Source organism: Citrus sinensis, chromosome 5 (genome assembly GCF_022201045.2).
Source record: "Citrus sinensis cultivar Valencia sweet orange chromosome 5, DVS_A1.0, whole genome shotgun sequence".
NCBI classification, from domain to species: Eukaryota; Viridiplantae; Streptophyta; class Magnoliopsida; order Sapindales; family Rutaceae; genus Citrus; species Citrus sinensis.
In genome coordinates this window covers 29,259,806-29,278,913 of record NC_068560.1, presented here as the reverse complement: position 1 = coordinate 29,278,913, position 19,108 = coordinate 29,259,806, and the positions used below count along the sequence as shown (strand labels likewise).

The 19,108-nt window shown below is 33.6% G+C and overlaps 4 protein-coding genes and 1 long non-coding RNA gene across 5 annotated transcripts; 3 read left to right on the top strand and 2 right to left on the bottom strand.

Annotated features, from left to right (window-relative positions):
* Positions 1-799: 799 nt before the first annotated feature.
* LOC127902031 (uncharacterized) lies at positions 800-3,947 on the top strand. Its single transcript, XR_008054441.1, has 5 exons — positions 800-990; positions 1,523-1,620; positions 2,587-2,745; positions 3,303-3,376; positions 3,477-3,947. It is a non-coding gene; the product is annotated as an uncharacterized LOC127902031 (long non-coding RNA).
* A 2,236-nt stretch (positions 3,948-6,183) lies between these two features.
* LOC127902432 (pectinesterase 2-like) lies at positions 6,184-7,119 on the bottom strand. Its single transcript, XM_052441339.1, has 2 exons — positions 7,011-7,119; positions 6,184-6,884 (listed from the first exon to the last, which is right to left on the bottom strand). The coding sequence occupies exons 1-2, from the start codon at positions 7,117-7,119 to the stop codon at positions 6,184-6,186; spliced, it is 810 nt and encodes a 269-aa protein (XP_052297299.1).
* Positions 7,120-9,452: 2,333 nt separating this feature from the next.
* LOC102627822 (probable pectinesterase/pectinesterase inhibitor 21) lies at positions 9,453-12,372 on the top strand. Its single transcript, XM_006472072.4, has 2 exons — positions 9,453-11,016; positions 11,553-12,372. Exons 1-2 carry the CDS (start codon positions 9,918-9,920, stop codon positions 12,251-12,253), a joined length of 1,800 nt encoding a protein of 599 aa, XP_006472135.2. The 5' UTR covers positions 9,453-9,917; the 3' UTR covers positions 12,254-12,372.
* Positions 12,373-13,017: 645 nt separating this feature from the next.
* On the top strand, positions 13,018-15,748 carry LOC102627531 (uncharacterized). The gene is made up of 6 exons (XM_006472071.4): positions 13,018-13,277; positions 14,376-14,448; positions 14,530-14,592; positions 15,126-15,170; positions 15,261-15,317; positions 15,406-15,748. The coding sequence occupies exons 1-6, from the start codon at positions 13,057-13,059 to the stop codon at positions 15,496-15,498; spliced, it is 552 nt and encodes a 183-aa protein (XP_006472134.2). The 5' UTR covers positions 13,018-13,056; the 3' UTR covers positions 15,499-15,748.
* Positions 15,749-17,117: 1,369 nt separating this feature from the next.
* Positions 17,118-17,543, bottom strand: LOC127902431 (putative invertase inhibitor). Its single transcript, XM_052441338.1, has one exon. It carries the CDS (start codon positions 17,541-17,543, stop codon positions 17,118-17,120), a length of 426 nt encoding a protein of 141 aa, XP_052297298.1.
* Positions 17,544-19,108: the final 1,565 nt, after the last annotated feature.

Here is a 19,108-nt window from a genome sequence, read left to right as displayed (position 1 = left end):
CAAATACAATTTTACTCTTTTTTGGATATTAAAAATAACAGAGTTAACATTTTTTGGAGGGTAGATTGAAGTTTTCATATTTTTAGAGGGTGAATTAAAGTATGTCAATGCAATAAGGGGTAGGATGAAATTAACCCACAAATATATCCCAAAATAATATTTAAAAATCACATTCACTTCTAACAAGTTGCATTTTTTTTTCAACATTTATGATAAGAATAATTTTAAATTTTTTTTTATGTATACTTATAAATATATGGATAAAAGCGGTGGGTATGTTTAATGTAGCACTTTTTTTTTTAATATGATGAATTACACCCAAAAAAAGAAAAAGAAATGATGAATTATACTTTAACACATCACTTCTTTTTTTGGTGGGATTTGTTATGTTAATCTTTGATAATTGAATATAATGTAAGTATTTTTGTTCCAAATTATATTCTAGAGGTCATAACTTTTAAACTTTTAGACAAGTCTCAAGGTTAAGAAGTCTGAAATTTTGGTGAATGTAAGTTTAGAAATCTAAAATTTCAATGAAGGTTATTTGAAATTGTAGTCTCTTTATTAATTTATTGGAGACATAATAAAAAAATAAAATAAAAATTAATATTGTCAAAATTCCACATTTTACTGACCACTAACAAGTCTGCAGCCATATCAATACGAGAAGTTTATAATACAATTTGAAAGCACAGTAGTGGGTTTAGTTGTGCTAGAGAAAGGGCATTTATGTATTTTCATTGGTATTCTGTCACATTCTTCAGTAGTATTTGAAGAATTGATTCGTGTTTGGCGCAAATCCCTCTAATAAATGCAGAAAATTCCAAGTCACGAATACCTCATCTTAATTGGCTCTAATCTCTTCAAGAAACCCTAGAAGGCTAGACCTCCAGTTTAGGAGGCGATTTCTGTCCACTGTAGTCCTTTTGGATTGGGGCGCCTCCGTACACTGTTCAAAGATCCTACTCTTTTCACCTGAAATCCTGGCGAGTTACAATTTCTACCGATCATTGGGTTAATTTATTCTTGAAGTAGTTTATGATATGGTTAATTTTTATTTAATCTTTGTTCAATGATTCCTTCTAACATAACAGTTTTTATTTGCCATTTGTGGTTTACATGATAATTACCTTCTAATTTCTAACTTAAATTGTGGAACTAATGTGTCATTTTTTTCCCTCTCAAAAAAACAAAAAGTGTCCTTTTGACTTCTGGGCTTTCGAGTGAGCAGTAGCCTTCCAGTTTGTATCTTTAGAAACACAAGAAGCTGATGGTTTATGTATAAAGCATAGAGTTTGGTGGTCCAATCATGATCATGTTGTTGATCAGTTTCAGGTTTTAAGGGAACAAAAGGAAGAATTACCTAAATACATATGCCTTTTCTTTGAATCAAATGGTTGCTTATTTTCATTGCTGTTCAGATGATATTATATAATTGTTTGTGGTTGAATTTTGGCTTTTGGTTGTGTTGATTTAATCTTCATTCACTGAACTCTAAAACCTTTGACATGATAATACACAGCTGCTCTGCTGGGTCTCACTCTAGCTGGGATGCTAATTCATAATCAACATCCATGAACTTTTCAAGATTTAATCTCAATAATGAGTCCTATATCAATGGTGAGCTCTTCTTTTGCCCTCTTTATAATAAAATAATCTTTATTTGATTGAATGCAACGCATTTTGATATGTCTTTGAGAAATTGACGAGTGAAGTTGCAAGTTTTGGTACTTAACTAATTCATACTAGTTGAGTCTTTGACAGAGACTCAATTTGGACGAATTACTTTGCTTTTTGTGTTTTTGAGATGTGTGAGGCTTGAAATTGTTCAAGTTTAGAGTTTTTGTTAGCACTAAAAGTTGATCACCAAAGTATACTTCTATCAGTTATTTATCATACGGCTGTTTCAACTTGCTCATGTGTTCCAGCATAGAAGGAATATCAATCATCAGTATGCCTTCTGTGAAAATTATCCCTTTTATGCTTTGTATGTTGCCAATCAAGTCGTGTATGAACTATTCATGTTTTAATTTTAATTCGAATCTTCAAACACTAGTTGCATGTTAAGCAAACCATCTTGACTGACTAGATTTGTACCTTTTTTTAATAAAAAAAGAACAGAACAATGACAAAAATATTTGTCTTTTTTTTTTGAATTTTTGAAAATTTCTTTAAGAATTTACATTTTTCTTTTTCTTATAAATCCTCAGAATTGACTAGAAGTCAAAAGTTTTTGTCATTGGTTTGTCATGCTTTTGTTCGTTTACCATTGCTCTTTCATATTTATATGATATAAAAATTACCAGGTGGTTTAGAAATCCACACAAGAATTCAGAAAATAATCCTTTCTGTACCATAGAGTCTATAATTCTCATTAGTTTATTTTTGCATTTTCTCTTAGCTTAATCTGTTTCCTATACTTTTCCTTATGGGTGTGATGCTTCTTGAACACCTAGCTTCCTAAATCTGTGACATCCATTAGATCCACGACCTTCATATAAAGAATAAGCTGTAGAAGTTATTTCCTGTTCTTTATATTGCATTTTTTTTTTCACTTGAATTGAAATACTCTGTGCTTTTGTCTAGGACCTTTGGAGTTTCTTATGAATATCAACTGCTTTACCAGTGATCTGTGAGATGATGGTTTGTGGTTACTTATCCTGATTCAAATTTATTTTGAGAGGGCTAATTTGAATTTTGGCTACGGATGTCGTCTCAACTGTCAGCAATTCAAGAGCATACCAGGTGTTTATTTCCTTCAATTCTTGAAACTATAGTTTTTTCAGAAAAAGGAAAAAAATATTTGCTTGATTTGGGGTGTTGCTGTCTCAATTTAGAGGAATGTTGGTAAAATCGGAAAAAAATGAAATAGTGACCGAGAATAAGTATGTTGATTTTGCCTAAATTTGTAATTCTTGCTAAGCTTTTGAGTTGATAATCACTGGAAATGTTGTGCAAACCCTGAAAAATTTTGATTTTTGGGTTAAACAAAATTGGGTTTGTGAATGCATTTTGAAATGGACTTGATCTGTATTCCATATTGTTGTAAAGGTCTTACCTTGTTCCTGATAAAAATGATGAGCGAAAATGGGCTATTTGCTTTAAAGATCTGTACATGCCAATAAAATTATTCTTGCATGTCATTTGTTGAGGTTGTCCTTAAGATATAAGCCAAACATTGGTTTGAGCTTGGAAGCAATTAGTTTATTATGAATCTTAACTATTTATGCGTGATGAATCTTCAACATAGACCTGATCATCTTTGTAATATACTTGACTAATTAGTAACCTGGCTTTCATAGGCACCAGTTGATGACACCATGTCACGGGGTGTAGGCAATCCAATGAGCCAAACTGTCAACTTCCCATGATCACGGTAATCTTCATTATGATGATGCTCTTGTCAATATCCTTATAAGCATCAGTTTGTGGTTTTATTCTGAATATACAGTATGTTTTTTGGGCATTTGACTCAGGAATGATGTCAATTTGAACCCTGAAGCGTCTGGCAGAATAAAGAACAGAGATGTGAAAAGATATGAGAAGACAGAACACGTAATCTAACCCCATAATCTTTTTTTTTGGGGGGGGTTGGGGGGGTGGGGGGAAGGGTTGGGTGATCAGATGATGCAACACCATTGAAGTATTGAAGAGCATCAGCAGATGATGTATCATCTCTTGCTCACCCAACATATAGGTTTCAGTTCTTTTAAAACATATTTTGTTTAAAGATAGAGACTTTTATTCTGATGCTAAAGAATGGTTGACATATGCCTTTCTTGGTTTAACTTCACCAAACTATTATGATAGTTGCCTGATTGTATATACTTAGATGATGTGCTTCTGTCACTTGAAAGGGCTCTGTGTATCGCAGCCTTAATTCATTTTTCGAACTTAAATTTTGCTGGAATGCAAATTATTCATTTGGTTGTGCCTTGTGATTTCAACTTATTCTGCTTTGATTTAAATTTCTTGTGTATGTGTTGTGATGGCTTGTTGTAAGTTGATGTTCTAAGTGATGATAGTGTTGAGTCGAAGTAGAATGGAGGCTTTTTTCAGATCTGGGAAGTGACTTAGTGATATTGACCATTTGAAGTGTTTTGTTTTCACAAGTATCTGCTTGTGTAGTCTTCTTTTGTAATATAGAAATGTAGATAAGTTCAAGTCCGCACACACAAAAGTCACTAGGTTCATGTTCATGGCATTTGTTGCCTAAGGCCTACGTAGCAGCTACAGATATACCTATTATTACAACTACAACAGAACAAATGAAAAGTAAATGTTCAGGAACATCAATGTCTTTGTAGCACCGCATTTCGCTCCATTTTTTTTTTTTTTTTTTTGTGATTTTCACATTAGTGTCTTCAGATCCTTTTGCATACTTAACGGAGACTTGTTCCTAGACCATCTAATATTTCACCTCTGTTGACATCATTTGGGGATGGAATCCAAAACTTAGAATAGCTGCAGCTATTGTTACTGTGCATGTGAGTAAAGCTTGTTAATTAGGGTTGTCATCTAATTCTGATACCTTCACAGTGGCTTTTTGGCTGTACCTACATAGTTTGTTTGCCATTAACCTCATTCCTCCAGCTTGTGCATTCTTGGCTGCTGGATCCCCGGTGAACTTGTGGAATCCGTGACAAGTATCATGTACTAGTGAAATGTTGTGCGTACATATAAACTGGGGTGTAAAGCCCTTATTTAATATTTTTACTATCTTAAAAGTTTGTGACTCGTGTTGCCATTGGCACCCTCGAAAATCCTTCGAAAGTCTTTAGAAAACCGTTATTTAATATTTTTTTTAATCTTAAAAGTTTGGGAAATTTCATAAATAAACAATGACATCTCGAGTTAAACCTCATATAATTTATTCCTTTGAAATCCCTATAAGTACAAACTCTTTCTCCTTTAAGCTTAATTTGCTGCGAATGGAGAAACAAATGATTGAATGAAGAAGGGGTAATTTACGAATTTATGATTCATACTTAGTTCTTGTAACAATTTATTTTTCTGATACAGTTTCTTCTAAAAATATAAAAAAAATTATAGAAAAAGAAAAATAGTTTATTTGCATAGGAGGGAGGTTTGACCCATGATCTTATTGTAAGAAGTAAAAGTGAAGAATGGCTGAATCATGATCCCTTTTGTCTCAACCTTTTTTCTTTTTTTACAAAATTGAGTTTTTTTCTTATTAATGTATGTGTCGTTGATAGTTTATGTTCAATCAAGTTTAATCTTTTAGATTAGTTACAAGTTTTCATTAGATTTTCAAAAGAGCCACTTTCTGGACCCCAAAAAACAAAATAATAATAATAATAATAAACGAGGAAGAAATTTCAGCATGGACCGGGCGTATTTAGAAATTAGGTTCTTTTTGAAATTTTTTTTGAATATTTTTTAAATAGGGGTGTTGTGAGAAGTTTAGAGGGGCACGTTTGTAGCAAAGACATTACCCATAAATATTAAGGTTAATTATTCTTGGGCGACGCATGTTTTGATAAGTTTAAAAAATATGACACGTTTTTTAAAAATATTTAGGTGACATTTCGTTAACTGTTGCCATTAACTTTGACAAAAGTAGTAAATTAGTTACATAATAACATTTATACTCCTACAATTAATTACAAAAATGATATTTCTACCCCTATAATTTATTACGAATGACATTCCTCCCCTGTAATTGGTTACAAAATGATGTTTATGTTTGTACTCACTTGTTTTTATTTTTTAAATAAAAATATATATATAGAAAATTAGATATAACTCTAATGAACAAGCCGTTTTTTTGGTTAAATCAAACGATTTTTTTTAGAAATATTTTCTTGTTAAATCAAACTGATTTGAAAATATAAAGAAGTAGATCTCTTATGCATTGTAAAGCATTATACAAATCCCATATTTTTTATCTATTTGCCTTTATGAAAAAAATATTTTTTTTCCAATTTTATCCTCCGCTTGTTGAAGTTAATGGAATATCACCCACTCGAGTATTTTTAAAGCACATGTCACTTTTTTAAAATTCTTCAAAACACATATCACAGACTCACCTAGAGTAATTAACCATAAAATTATAACTAGATAAACATTTATAACTGAGATGCATAAATTATATATATTAATAAATTTGATATTTGACATATTTGTATAATTATTTAGATAAAGATAGAAAGAACAATCAAATTAGCCAATCAGGCCAGGAATGAATGGAACCTCCAATTGTGGAAGCCAATCACTTCCATGAATAAAATTCTCGACTGTGAAGTTTTGAACTTCAGCTGCATTAATTAGAATATGGTAGCCTGGCCATTTGACTCTATCCCTTTTGAAAGCACCCGGTCCACGGTTTGCGTATTCGGCGTAGTACAGAGTGTCTAAAGCAAATTTCCCGTTGAATTCTGACCATCCTTCAGGATCAATGAGATCCCCCAAGTAGGACTCCATGATTATGGTTCGACTGTACTGTTTCCATGGTCTCCCAAGGGTGGTCTTCACAGTTGATTTGTACGGTTCAAATTCAGCTGTTGCACTAATTGTGCAGTTGTGGATCACAATGGCAGTGCTTTTATTTTCAAATTCTCTTCCCTGTGCGGTGATCACATTTCCTTGGCCCTCAGCGGGCTTTGTCGCGTATATGTTAGAATTCTGAATCACAACCGCAGAATCACCAAAGATAAAGTCAACTGTGCCAATAATATTGCACTCGTAGAAAAATTGATGCACTCCATAAGCTAGGAACAATGTGTCCTGATGCCCCTCGACGGAGCATCTATGACACGCGATGTTGTTTCCCGCAATTCTGAGAGCAACAGCTTGTCCTCCTTTTGGACCCGCGGAATTTACAATGCTCAGGTCTCTGGCTAAAAACCATGAAGTCGTTACGTCTGAAATAATAGAAATGGACTAGATTAGCAAACTAATTATGACATCAATCACAAATGTGTCCTTATTTTTATGAACATATATAACACAGAATATAATAAGCGAATGAAAAAGATAATGAAACTCACCCACGGTGTAACTCTTTGACGTGCTTGATCCGGTGCTGTTGCTGCTGTTGTATGTGATTATAGTCTTGCCCATGCCATCGCCAATGAGAATGAGATGAGTCTTCTCCATGCCAATTGAGACTTTCTCAAAGTACGTGCCTTGTTTTACATAGATTGAGTACGCGAACTCAGAGTTGTTTGGTGCAGCGCTAATAGCAGCTCCAATGGAAGTGTAATTTGCTGTTCCATCCAATGACACCGTAACGTTAGCAGTCAGAGAAAGAGTTGGGACGAAAATGAAACAAACACAAGTAACAAGGAAGAGAGCAGATGATTTCTCCATTGATCGAACTTGTAAGAAAAGATTTGTTATCGTACGTATATTGATATGAATGTTAACGGAGGCTTCAATTATTTATAGATGATCAGTGTCATTCTAATTTTTCCGATTAAGAATATAAATATTTTCATACGAAGGCAAATGAAACTGGATAATTTCTTCTTTTAAAATACTGTTCATACGTAAGATGTCAACCTGAAACTGAATAATTTCCAAATAATTTCATATGAAGGCAACCTAAAACTAAATAACATCCACATAATTTCATAAGAAAGCGAACTGATCTCATAATTTTCAAAGGCACTAATTCATAAGAAGGCGACCTGGTTTTTGACATGAAACTGAATCGATGGTTATTGCTGATGCACTTGCTAATTATCTTCACCTTCGCTTTCACAGGCCAATCCTTTTTGAAAACGTCTAGTTGTCAAACATCTTTCTCAATGAACCAAATGTTGCAAAATTGTTTCATTTTTCATGAAGAAAATGCTGCAAAATTGCATTTATATATCTTAGATGCTAATTATTTTCACATTCGCTTTCGCAGGCCAATTGTTTTTGGAAACGTCTAGTTGTCAAACATCTTTCTCAATGAACCAAAAGTTGCAAAATTGTTTCATTTTTCATGAAGAAAATGCTGCAAAATTGCATTTTATATATCTTAGTTACTCATACCACAACGTTATGCACCTAATTAATCAGTCGGCTGGTTATCAGTAACCATTTATATAACCTCACTAGTGTTCTACGGTTCTACCCTATACAATGGAGATAAAAGATATTTCCATTAAAAGCAATCAATTTGTCTTTCTCAATACTTATTGGCCAATTTGTGAATAGTATAATTATTTTTTCAGAAATCAAATCCGTTACGCTGATGTGGAGTTTTGAGCTAGCAGATAATTTGTCAAGTTGCAGACGAAGAGAATCTAATTCTGGAAAGCAGGGGTTTCCAAGGTTGATATCAAGGGTTACATCATAGTTATGGCTGAATCACATTAAGCTTCAAAAATTTGTAAGGTTGGAACTCTTTGTAGTTAACATGACCAAATTAAATAATCAATTAAGCTTGATTTGAGTTCATATTTCGATATGGTAGTAAGCACCTTTATTGGCTGAATCACATCAAGTTTATACAATTTGACTTGTTCTTATTGAGTCTCGGTTTTCTTGTATCTTTCTTTGTTTTCAATTGATTATTTTTTTAAGCCTCAAATTGCTCATAGATTACGTCAATGTTGGTTCATCACTGAAGATTAATTGATCAATATGCTCAATTCAATCCTAACAAACTGGTGGTATCTAACTTACTAGTGAAAATGATCAAGATACTAGTCTTGCCCAAAAATAAATAAATAAATAAATAACATGGCTTGGATTTTATTTTGTTTGTATAAAACGATAGAAGTTTAGGAATACTTCGGCCAGCTAGTTGAATATTTTTTACACAACATATCAAAGCTTGAAAACTTTAATGCCGAAAGCAACTTCAATTTGAGGAAGTCGAAGATCCATGTCTTGATGCAATTGTAATTAAAGGTGATAAAAAAAAACTTTCTAAGACAAGTAAATGTCCTGAGAAGAGAGATTAATTAATTGATGAACCAAGCTCAGAGTTGTCTAACAATTAATCGTCTTTTTAAGCTTCTTACCATAAATTTGTTCTATGAACATTTTGTTGATACTCAGCTATATATTAAAAAAAAAAAAAGCACTCGAATGAAGGTCTAAAAATTGGATTGGCCAATATATAATTTAATCGAATAATAGATGAATAAATGATTTAAATGATATATACTTTTTTCGTTAAAAAAAAACTTTAGATTTATACCATTGGATCGAAATTGAACGATTACAAAGTATGAAAGTTGAGATATATGAGAAAGCCCACTAATATAAGTAAACTTTTCATCTAATAATTTACGACATGCATTTGAAGACTCGCCGAATATAGTTCCAATTACAAGTTCAATGACTGAGGGGGAAAAAAACAAGACAAAATATTTTATTGTCACGTATACGCGTCAATTTTCTTCATATGTTATATTCAATTAATTCTTTTTTTGAAAAAAAAAATCTCTGTTATTTCCTATGCACTAAAGCCAAAACCTAAGCTTAATCTAGATTAAGGGGAAAAAAAAACTAGAAAAGTGCATCTAGTGAAGTGATAAAACTCACCAAACTTCCACCGTAACTGCTGATTTCTCTGCCTGAATTATACTATTAATGAAGCCAATTTGATTAAAGATTACATGCCAGCGCCCTAAATTTCAAGTTCTATCAGTTTTTCTTCCCTATTTTTAGTAAAGAAATAATAATAAAATTAGTAACTAGCAACCCTCAAGCTTGCTTTCTATTAGCCTTTAAAATTCCAACTGACATAACAATTTTTTTTTTCAAAAGAAATTTAAATCCTTGAGTAGAGCTCCAAGCTTCATCCGACTCACAATACTACTCTCTCTTGATCATTTGCAATTCAGCAATTGATCGATCATACATAAATTTTTGAACTAGAATTTAACAAAGACATCGGTTCTTTTTTTCCATTTTTAAAAAATTATTCATCTTCCATATTTGAATATAAAAAAATGCATCAAGAGGATATTGAGAAAATCGGAAAAAACAGGATCGCCTTTGTCATGTTCGCGTCGATATTCCTCGTTGTCATGGTGGTTGTGGCGACAGTTTCCATTGGCCGCCGGCCTAATAATGGCAAATCCGAAGTTGATGTCAGTTCACAATCTCATGACCAAGTATCAGCCTCAATGAAGGCCATCAAAACCGTTTGCCAACCCACAGACTATCAAAAGCAATGCGTCGAGAGTCTCCAGACAGAGTCGGGAAACACGACAGACCCTAAAGAACTCATTAGGGCAGCATTTCAAGTCGCCAAGAAACATGTAGCAGCAGCTGCAAAGAGATCAAGAACCCTGAAACAACTCGAAAAGGACCCCAGAGCAAGCCTAGCTCTCGAGGACTGCAACGAGTTAATGGATGAAGCCATTGAAGATTTGCAACGCTCGTTTGAAGAATTGGGAAAGTCTGATCGTCAAGCTAGGTACAAGATGGGTCCAATGATTAATAATTTGAAAACTTGGCTTAGTTCCACAATCACATACCAAGAAACATGCCTCGATGGGTTCGAAAATACGACGGGCGAAGCCGGAGTAAAAATGAGGGAGATACTGAAGACATCAATTGAACTTACCATCAATGCTATTGCAATGGTGTCAAAAATCTCTTCAATTCTTGGAAATTTGGACATTAATCGTGAAATAAACTTGGGCAGCAGCCATCATCGTGGGCTAATTGAAAATAATGCTAAAGTTCTTGGGCATGGAGGTATTCATGTGCTAGAACATGGCGATCTGTATCCATCTTGGCTTGGTCCGAGAAATCGGAGGCTGCTTGGGTTGATTGATCAAGCTCAGTTTAAGCCTGACGTTGTTGTTGCTAAGGATGGAAGTGGGAATTGCACCACGATTAATGAAGCATTGAACTTTATTCCGAAGAAGAGTAATAAGACAACTACAATTTACATTAAGGAGGGAATTTATCAAGAGAAAGTTTATCTTAACAGGTCCATGGCTCGTGTGTTTATGATTGGTGATGGCATGTACAAGACCAGAATCACAGGAAATTTGAACTATGTCGATGGCACACCCACGATGCATACCGCCACAGTCAGTACGTTACATATGTAAATACATTTAAATTAATTTAAGAACTAATGACTCAATTAAAATCTTCCAATTCAATTTTGTAGTGTTTAGTTAGAACTTAGAAGGAAACATAACTTTTAGGATAAAGAAAAATGCATTAAGAGAGATTTTTAATTAAAGACTAACTTGGTCATAGAAAAGTAGTTTATAAGATTGGATCCAATAATAATACTTTTATGATGTTTTAATTGGTGTAGTAAATATATATATATGTGCTGTGTGTGTAGTTAAATTTTTAGTAAGGCAATGTTGGAAATATACACCATGTCACTATATATATATATATATATATATATATATATATATAGAAAATGCACCGGTTAGGTCAGCAATGAATTCAAATTGCAATTTAAAAGAGTTTTTCAAGTGCTTTACGTAGAGGATTTGAAGTACTTCTTCAGATTACATATTTATACTCTAGATATTTATTGTGTGCTTTCTAACACATATTTTCCGAAAGAAGCTACAATTTCAATAACTAGACATGCTATTTGGGGGCAGGTGTTCTTGGAGAATTCTTCATGGCTAAGAACATTGGCTTTGAGAACTCAGCAGGACCAGAGAAACATCAAGCAGTAGCCCTAAGGGTGGATGCCGATATGTCAATCTTCTACAACTGTTCAATGGACGGCTACCAAGACACACTCTACACCCACGCCAAGCGCCAGTACTACCGAGACTGCACCATCACCGGCACAATCGACTTCATCTTCGGCGACGGCTCTGCCTTCTTTCAAAACTGCAAAATCATCGTCCGAAAACCCCTAGACAACCAGCATTGCATTGTCACTGCCCAGGGCCGCAATGTTACCCACCAGCCAACCGCCATCGTCATCCAGAACAGCTCAATCATCGCGGACCACGTGTACTGGCCCGTCAGGAATAAAATCAAGTCATATCTCGGACGCCCCTGGAGAATTCACTCGAGGACAGTCATAATGGAGACCTTTATTGACGATTTGATTCAGCCACAGGGTTGGTTGCCATGGGAAGGAGAATTTGGGATTCATACTTGTTTCTATGCGGAGTACGGTAACTATGGCCCTGGTGCAAACAAGACAGGGCGTGTCACATGGCAAGGTGTTAAGAGCATTGACAGGCTTGAGGAGGCTTTTGAGTTTACAGCTGGGAAGTTTTTTGATGGCGATGATTGGATAAAACCTAGAGGGGTGCCTTATGTTTCAGGGTTTGTTACTAATTAATGGGTAGTGGTATTTTTATTCAGTGAAGGGTTTGTGTAGTGTTCAATTTGTTCATGGGTGTGAAGAGAACCCTTTTAATGTGTAACTTATGTGAAATAATAACTAGGCACGTTTTTATACTTTATGGAAATGTAAAAATATTATATTTTAATACCAAAGCATAATAAAAAAGTAAAATTAAAATTCGGTACCACATATTTATAGATGTTAATATATACACATACGATACATATGGGAAAAAAAAATAGTCAGCATGATATTCATTTTTTTCAAATGCATTGTCACAACATTTTAATTAATTAGAAAATTTTTCATATGCATTAAAATGATTTTAAAACTCACACTATTTAAAAGATAGAATTTACAAAATATTTCATTCCTTCCCTTCAATTTTTTTCCGCAAATAATTTTTTTTTCATTGATTTATTGCAATTATAAAAAATAAATAGAGATTCTTTTTTTTTAATCTCACCTTAAGTTTAATAAATTGCAAGAAGCCAAGGAGCAAGGACGGGTGGGAGTGGGTTGACATTTTATAAAACGACGGGGATATTTCGTAATTGACCATAATTATGTGGGGCAGAGTGGATCTACACATTTGAATAACTCGCAAAAAGTTCAAACTGGGTCGGAATCTCGGAGACTTCACACTTCACACCCAGACTCAGGGGTCTTAAATCCTTATTTTGTAGTTCTTCTCACATGATAATAAATTAAAAAACTTCAGGGGTACAAAACAAAAACTCCCAAATACTAATAAAACCCTCGCTCTTCTTTCATACGCACGACACGCAGCACCCACGATGGCGGCTTCATCGTCCTCTGTGTCCCCGTACTCTTCAGATTCGTCCTCGTCTGACACGTCATCATCCTCTCACCGTCGTCGCCGTCGCCGTAGCCGCCGAGACAGAGAAAGAGACAGAGAGTCCCTGAAGATCCGTAAAAAGCCGCGGTCTCAAACAAAACGACGTCGCAGGCGCCACAACTCCTCCGATTCTTATTCTTCCCAATCTGATTCCTCCAGGTTCACAATTTCTCTCTAACTTTATGGATTTTTTGTGCTATGACTTGAAAATTTATGTTTGTAGCTTACAATTCGATGGGTACTCCTTATTTTTGGTTCAAAATTTATAATTTTTTAAATGTTAAGATTTTTTTAATATGGTGTCTCGATTTTGGTTAAATTTTATCTCGAAAAACTTATTGGTCTTCATATTTTGGTAAAAATCAGTCTCCCTCCCTCCCTCTCTCCGTCCCTCCCCCCCTCTCTCTCTCTCTCTAATAAAATTGTTAATTTTTTTAGTTGTTTAGATTAACTTTTTCTCTAGGGCCTAATTTTTGCTCAAATAGTTTGGCGGATGCAGTGTAATTTGGAAAATAATTTATTAGTACTGATAAGCTCTGTGCTTTCTGTTCAGTGGAATTGATATGTAGGTAATTCTTGGAAAACATTAGATAGATGAAAGATCTGAATACATTTTATTAGTTTAGTGTATTATGTTTTCAATTTCGTTTGATCTAATGTTGTTTAGAGTGTTCTCTTGTGAAACTTAAAGATTGTTGTTGGTGTTCTATCTTACGTGTAATTTTGAAATGGGTTTGTGCCATCTTATAACTTGTGATTACGGGGAATCAACTAAAACTGTAATTAAAGACTAGTTGTTACTTGTTATGAGAATGGAAATCAAAAACTAGGAATAAATAAAAAGTGTTATTTGACATTTTTAGAGTACAGTTTGGTCATTGGTATGATTATGAATACTGAAATTTGGAAGCACGAGTGTTTAGAGAAGCACGTGGATTCAATTCAATAATTGATTTTAATGTCAGGCTAGTGTCTTCAATTCATATTGTTCTCTATATATTTCTATCCTAGTGCCTGAATGGGTTGTCCTGAGGCATTTCTAATACAGCTCATGGAATCTATTTGTTTTACTAAGTTGTGCATATATGCTCTTTACAAGGTCATGCAATGCAATGGATTTCATGTTCATAAACTTTATCAAGCAGCAGAAACCCTGTTCTTAAAATAGTTTTTTTGAATTTTTCACGTTAATGACTGGATAGAGAGAAGGGATGAATGTCTTCCTAACATTATGTGTACATTGCTGAACTATTGTAGAAGCGACAATTCTTCCGACAGTGAGCATGAAAGTCATTCAAAGAGGCACAAGAAGAGTGACAGACCAAAGAAGGTGGTTGATTGACAATCTATTTTATTCTCATTTTAAAGCTTTTGGTCTATGAATCTCAATTTGTTGCCCCTTGCCTTCCAGACCAAGGAAAAGGACCGGAGCAAGGGTCATCGACATAAACGTCATAAACAGAAAGTTAAAGAGGTAGGGCAGTTTTCTGACTATAGCTTTCTCGCTCGCCTTTATCTTATTGTCAAAAAATATGCTTATGCTTTGTCTGAGTCAGTTTCATTCTATTTTTTATCGAATGATGATTGATTAAACCCCATGTTAAGTGAATCAAAATGAAAGATTCACAGGCATGGGGTAGGAAATTATGTTTGATGTTTACTTTTGATTTTCTGTATTTCTGCTCACCAAGTTCTGCTTTTTCTAATCTTCAATGTGCTTAGAAGTTGCAAAATTTCATCTTTTTATGTGGTCACTTACCTTGGCTTGGTTTCTTTGTGGTCAATGCATATATAGTAATTTATCAGAGTAGTTTTAATGTTTGTTATTTTGATACTCGTATCAAATGTCTATATCTGAGGTGATGCTAATAGTTTTTTCTGCCTCTTTTGTAAATTGGCTCTTTGAAATTGGAGCTGGGGTCTGTGACATGGTGACTGGGCACTATTGACTTTTCCTGGATTTTGTTTCTGGGTTGGGTTCGTCCTGGCAATGGGAGCCACATATAGAAGGAGAAAGATGAGGGAAGTAGTGGCCCTGTACAGCTTTCGAAGGTATTCCAATGCACTTTGGTAGTTTATCATCTGCATCTGTAGCATTTGTTGTTTAAGATCGCAATAACCTCTACCATCCAATCTATGCAGTTCTTAAGGCGAGAGAAAGGTGATGGAGTCCGTCGAAGTGCTGTTTCTGGCAAAAAGGTAAAGCTATTCCTTTCCTAAAGCTGTAACAAGAGATGTTATTGACGTCTACAATTATTAATGTTTTGTTCTTCTTGTTTCCATTTAGATTCTATTGAAACTTGACAAATCGAAGGAAGATAAAGAAGCAGAAAGCAAAAGAAATGAATTGCTGAAATTCTTAAATGCTAATTTTGACTGAGATTGGAGGCCAGTGTCAAAGTCTAGAATCAAGAAATGAACAAAAATGTCCAGTGTGCTTCTCAGCTTAAAGATCCAAACTTGTCTTTGCCAAGAATGGAGTCATATATTTATGCTCTCTGTTTTCATGAGATGTGCACATTGTTATATTAGATTTAATTTTCTTATAACAATTATGTTGAAAGCCTCCAAGTTGGTTGTTGTATTGTATCGAATCTGTGGTTCCTTAAATAGAACATCATTTTGATTCATGTTACAAGTTGATGGGAAAATGATTTTTCTTCTCACTCATTGTTTTTAGTTCTTTTTCTCGACAACTGCTGAAGTGGCTACTTTGATCCTCAAAAATCATCACTTCCCTTGCAAATGGCTTTGGTGAAGGTTCAAGATGTTTGATTTATCACTAGTAAAAAACTAAGAAGGTTTGGTAAAAGATGTAGTGGATTCAAAATCCAATCCATAACTGAACTGACAATTTTTGCTAGCCTTCATCTACTCCACTAATGATGAATGAGTGAGTTGTGAAGTTGTGGAGCAAAGGTATGGAGCAACTATCAAGATATCATAAACCCTAGACTTCTCCTGGGCATTAGAGTAATATGCATGCATAGCTTGGAATCTCTCTATATAAGGGTTTCTTAAGACTAGGGTTTGGCTCTGCTTGGTTAGCTTGTTAACTTTGCAAAATACTCCCCAGCCTCCACTCCGAGATCTGCTTCAACTCTCTTCTTGTTTTTATTTAATATTCCCTTTTGCTTACAAGAACAAGCTAACTCTGTTCTGTTTAACTAGTCTCTGCTTTTCTTTTCGTACTTGATTTCAGTGATCTCGCACATGGTTCTTCTCGGAAACCCTCATCTTGGTTTCTGAGATTTTATTTGTGCGTACAGTAAAATTTCTATCCTTTCTGCTTGAGCCTTGTTCTTACTTTTTCACCTCGTGGACATGTGCTCCAATGTTATTGGATGACAATTTTTTTCTCAAATTAGTAATATATATATATATATATATATTGGTTTATGCAGTTATATATTCATATTTGTGAAAGAAACTTGAGAAAGGAAAAAAAAAAACAATATACCCACTGAAATGTTTTAAGTAATCAAAATTAAGTTGTTGTTTTAACATAAAAATTGGATAAATGGACTTTCTTGAATTCCTTTGAAGGGAAAGAGAGAAAACAGAGAATAATGGATTGACTTATTTTATTTGGTCGATTAATTTTTGTTTATCAGATTGTAATTAAATTAATATTGGTTTATATTAGTTTCACATGTCCATTAATAATTACGTTACATGCTTGTATTTTCTTAAGGCGAAGCTCAAATCCCTACTGTTGTAATTTTATGAACGCTTCATAAAATTTCTCTTCTAATTAAAAATGGTGGTTTAATGTGTACCCACTGTGGAATAGAACAAACAAATCAATTGAATTATTTTGTTTTCCATTACATAGGATACATCTCACTTTCGTAGACTGTACATTCTTTTTGTAAGTCTTAAAATTTTAGACTGTACATTCTTTTTGTAAGTCTTAAAATTTTACTTTCAGAGAAGCGAAATTGAACCGAAATCTTAAAATAAAAATGTCCTTATAAAAACTGAAAAAAAAAAAGGATGTTATGCTTTGCCAGCCAAGAGATTGCTAATGGTTAAAGAAATACCACAGAGCTGACTAAATTTTGCATTCATCTGAGTTAATGGAGATTTGAAGCCTGGTTTTTCCTTGAAACCATCTTCGCAGGATTCTTCATAGCTCATAGCAGCACTGACCCATGTATTAACATCACCGTAACTCCTAGAATCGATAGCTGCTATCGAGTCTTTAATCTCCAAAATCGCATCCTGTAAATTTTCGGAACAATCCTTCAAGCATTGTTGAAGAAATGGCTTCCCATCTTTCTTTAGCAACTCTGAAATATAACCCTGAATTTCATTGGCATCGGCCAACGTAATTTTTAAAGAAATTTTGCCAAGGCCTTGGAGGTCAGACCCGCTGCTGTCCTTGTCTGATCTTAAAGAAGCTATGCAGAGTTCCTTGTACATTGTTTTTTCACAAGTTGTTGTGATTAAATCATTACTTGCTTCAGTGTTTTTGCAGGGCAATAGGGAGATAACCAGAAGAGGAACAAAGAGGCATACTGAGATTCTCTTCATGGTTTTGTTGTTCCTTGATCTTAATTGGCTATTCTGGAATGAAAATCAATTAACGATGTTTAGATATATAATAAGAAGAATTTGTGGGTGACAATTTTTATAGGAGATCAAGAGAAGCGCTAGAAGCGCAGTTTGTTTGGAGCCTTTTTGTGGTCAGTGTAAAACATTGATTCAACAATGTGTCTGGAACATCATGATTCATTCATTTTATAGGTTATTTTTGGACGTGCTATTATTGGAATAGCAATGCGTGATTGGATTTTATACGGTAAGTCTAATAAAATCTTTTACCACACACTTTTTTTAAAATAAATAGGATAGGATTTAAAATAATTCTGATAAACAGTTGGTGGAACTTAAGGGTCCGTTTGGTATTGTTTCTGAATTTGTATTTTCTAAGAATAAAAATGAAATGAAAATGAAAATGGTGTTTTGCAGTTGCTGTATTTTGAATTTAAGTATGCGTTTGGTATCATTTTTTGTGTCCTATATTTCCAAACTGAAAACAGTAATATGTGTTTGGTAGATATGGTTGAAAATGATAAAACAGATAATATGCGTTCGGTAATACTTTTTTCAAAAACAGTTTTTACTAAACATTTTAAGTTATAATTATAGTTAGAAAATAATTGTGACAATATTACATACACAAATATACCATAATAATTTAAGCAAAACTATTATAAAAAATTAAATGATGATAAAGTTTTATAATTACCATTAATTAAAAAAAAGTTTTACATTGTCATTGTTTTTACACTATAATTAAGATATATATTACAACACATGATTTAAACAAAATAATTATAAAAAATTATATGGTACACATTATACATTATGTGTAATCGTGCCTTATAAAAGTTGCAATCCCATCTCTTATAGCATTCATCTCTGCGACATTCGCTGGTAACCAAATCTTGCTATCCTCACCATCAACATCATGTGTATCCATATCTTGTTACTAGAAAATTAGAAAAAATAACATAGGTCAAATATTAATGAAATTAAAGAAACTACTTCTAAACATAAATAGCTCAAACTTTTGAAATTAGTCAAATTCAACATAGCATGAAAGCCATTTTACCAATATGTCATAGATTAAAAATTCAACAGTCCAAAATAAAAAATATTCCAATACAACTTCACCAATTCAAATTAATGGCATAAAGAATTTCATGGCATAAACAAATATTATCCCATCATGCGCTAACAGGACATTTATCTGTTAAATGATTAATATCATAACTTGTAAATTGCTCATTATATTATCCCATCATAATAGATGAACGGCATCTCATTCTACTTCTTGAGAAATATAACATTGCTCTTTTTTAGAAATGCTCCCATAAATTTTTGTAATTTAATATTTTCTTTTTATGTACCGTTCTTATATGGAGTTGGCTAAAGCGACATTTCATAATTATTGATTATATCGTTCCATCAAAACGTCTCAT

What these genes read in the sequence shown, in the direction of transcription:
- LOC127902432 (XM_052441339.1), bottom strand. Translation starts at nt 7,119, where the DNA reads ATGGAGAAGACTCATCTCATTCTCATTGGCGATGGCATGGGCAAGACT. An exon ending in GTCAAAGAGTTACACCGTGG is followed by an intron (nt 6,885 to 7,010) that starts GTGAGTTTCATT and finishes CTATTATTTCAG; the next exon opens with ACGTAACGACTTCATGGTTT.
- LOC102627822 (XM_006472072.4), top strand. Translation starts at nt 9,918, where the DNA reads ATGCATCAAGAGGATATTGAGAAAATCGGAAAAAACAGGATCGCCTTT. An exon ending in GATGCATACCGCCACAGTCA is followed by an intron (nt 11,017 to 11,552) that starts GTACGTTACATA and finishes ATTTGGGGGCAG; the next exon opens with GTGTTCTTGGAGAATTCTTC.
- LOC102627531 (XM_006472071.4), top strand. Translation starts at nt 13,057, where the DNA reads ATGGCGGCTTCATCGTCCTCTGTGTCCCCGTACTCTTCAGATTCGTCC. An exon ending in TCCCAATCTGATTCCTCCAG is followed by an intron (nt 13,278 to 14,375) that starts GTTCACAATTTC and finishes GAACTATTGTAG; the next exon opens with AAGCGACAATTCTTCCGACA. An exon ending in ATAAACAGAAAGTTAAAGAG is followed by an intron (nt 14,593 to 15,125) that starts GTAGGGCAGTTT and finishes AGCCACATATAG; the next exon opens with AAGGAGAAAGATGAGGGAAG.
- LOC127902431 (XM_052441338.1), bottom strand. Translation starts at nt 17,543, where the DNA reads ATGTACAAGGAACTCTGCATAGCTTCTTTAAGATCAGACAAGGACAGC.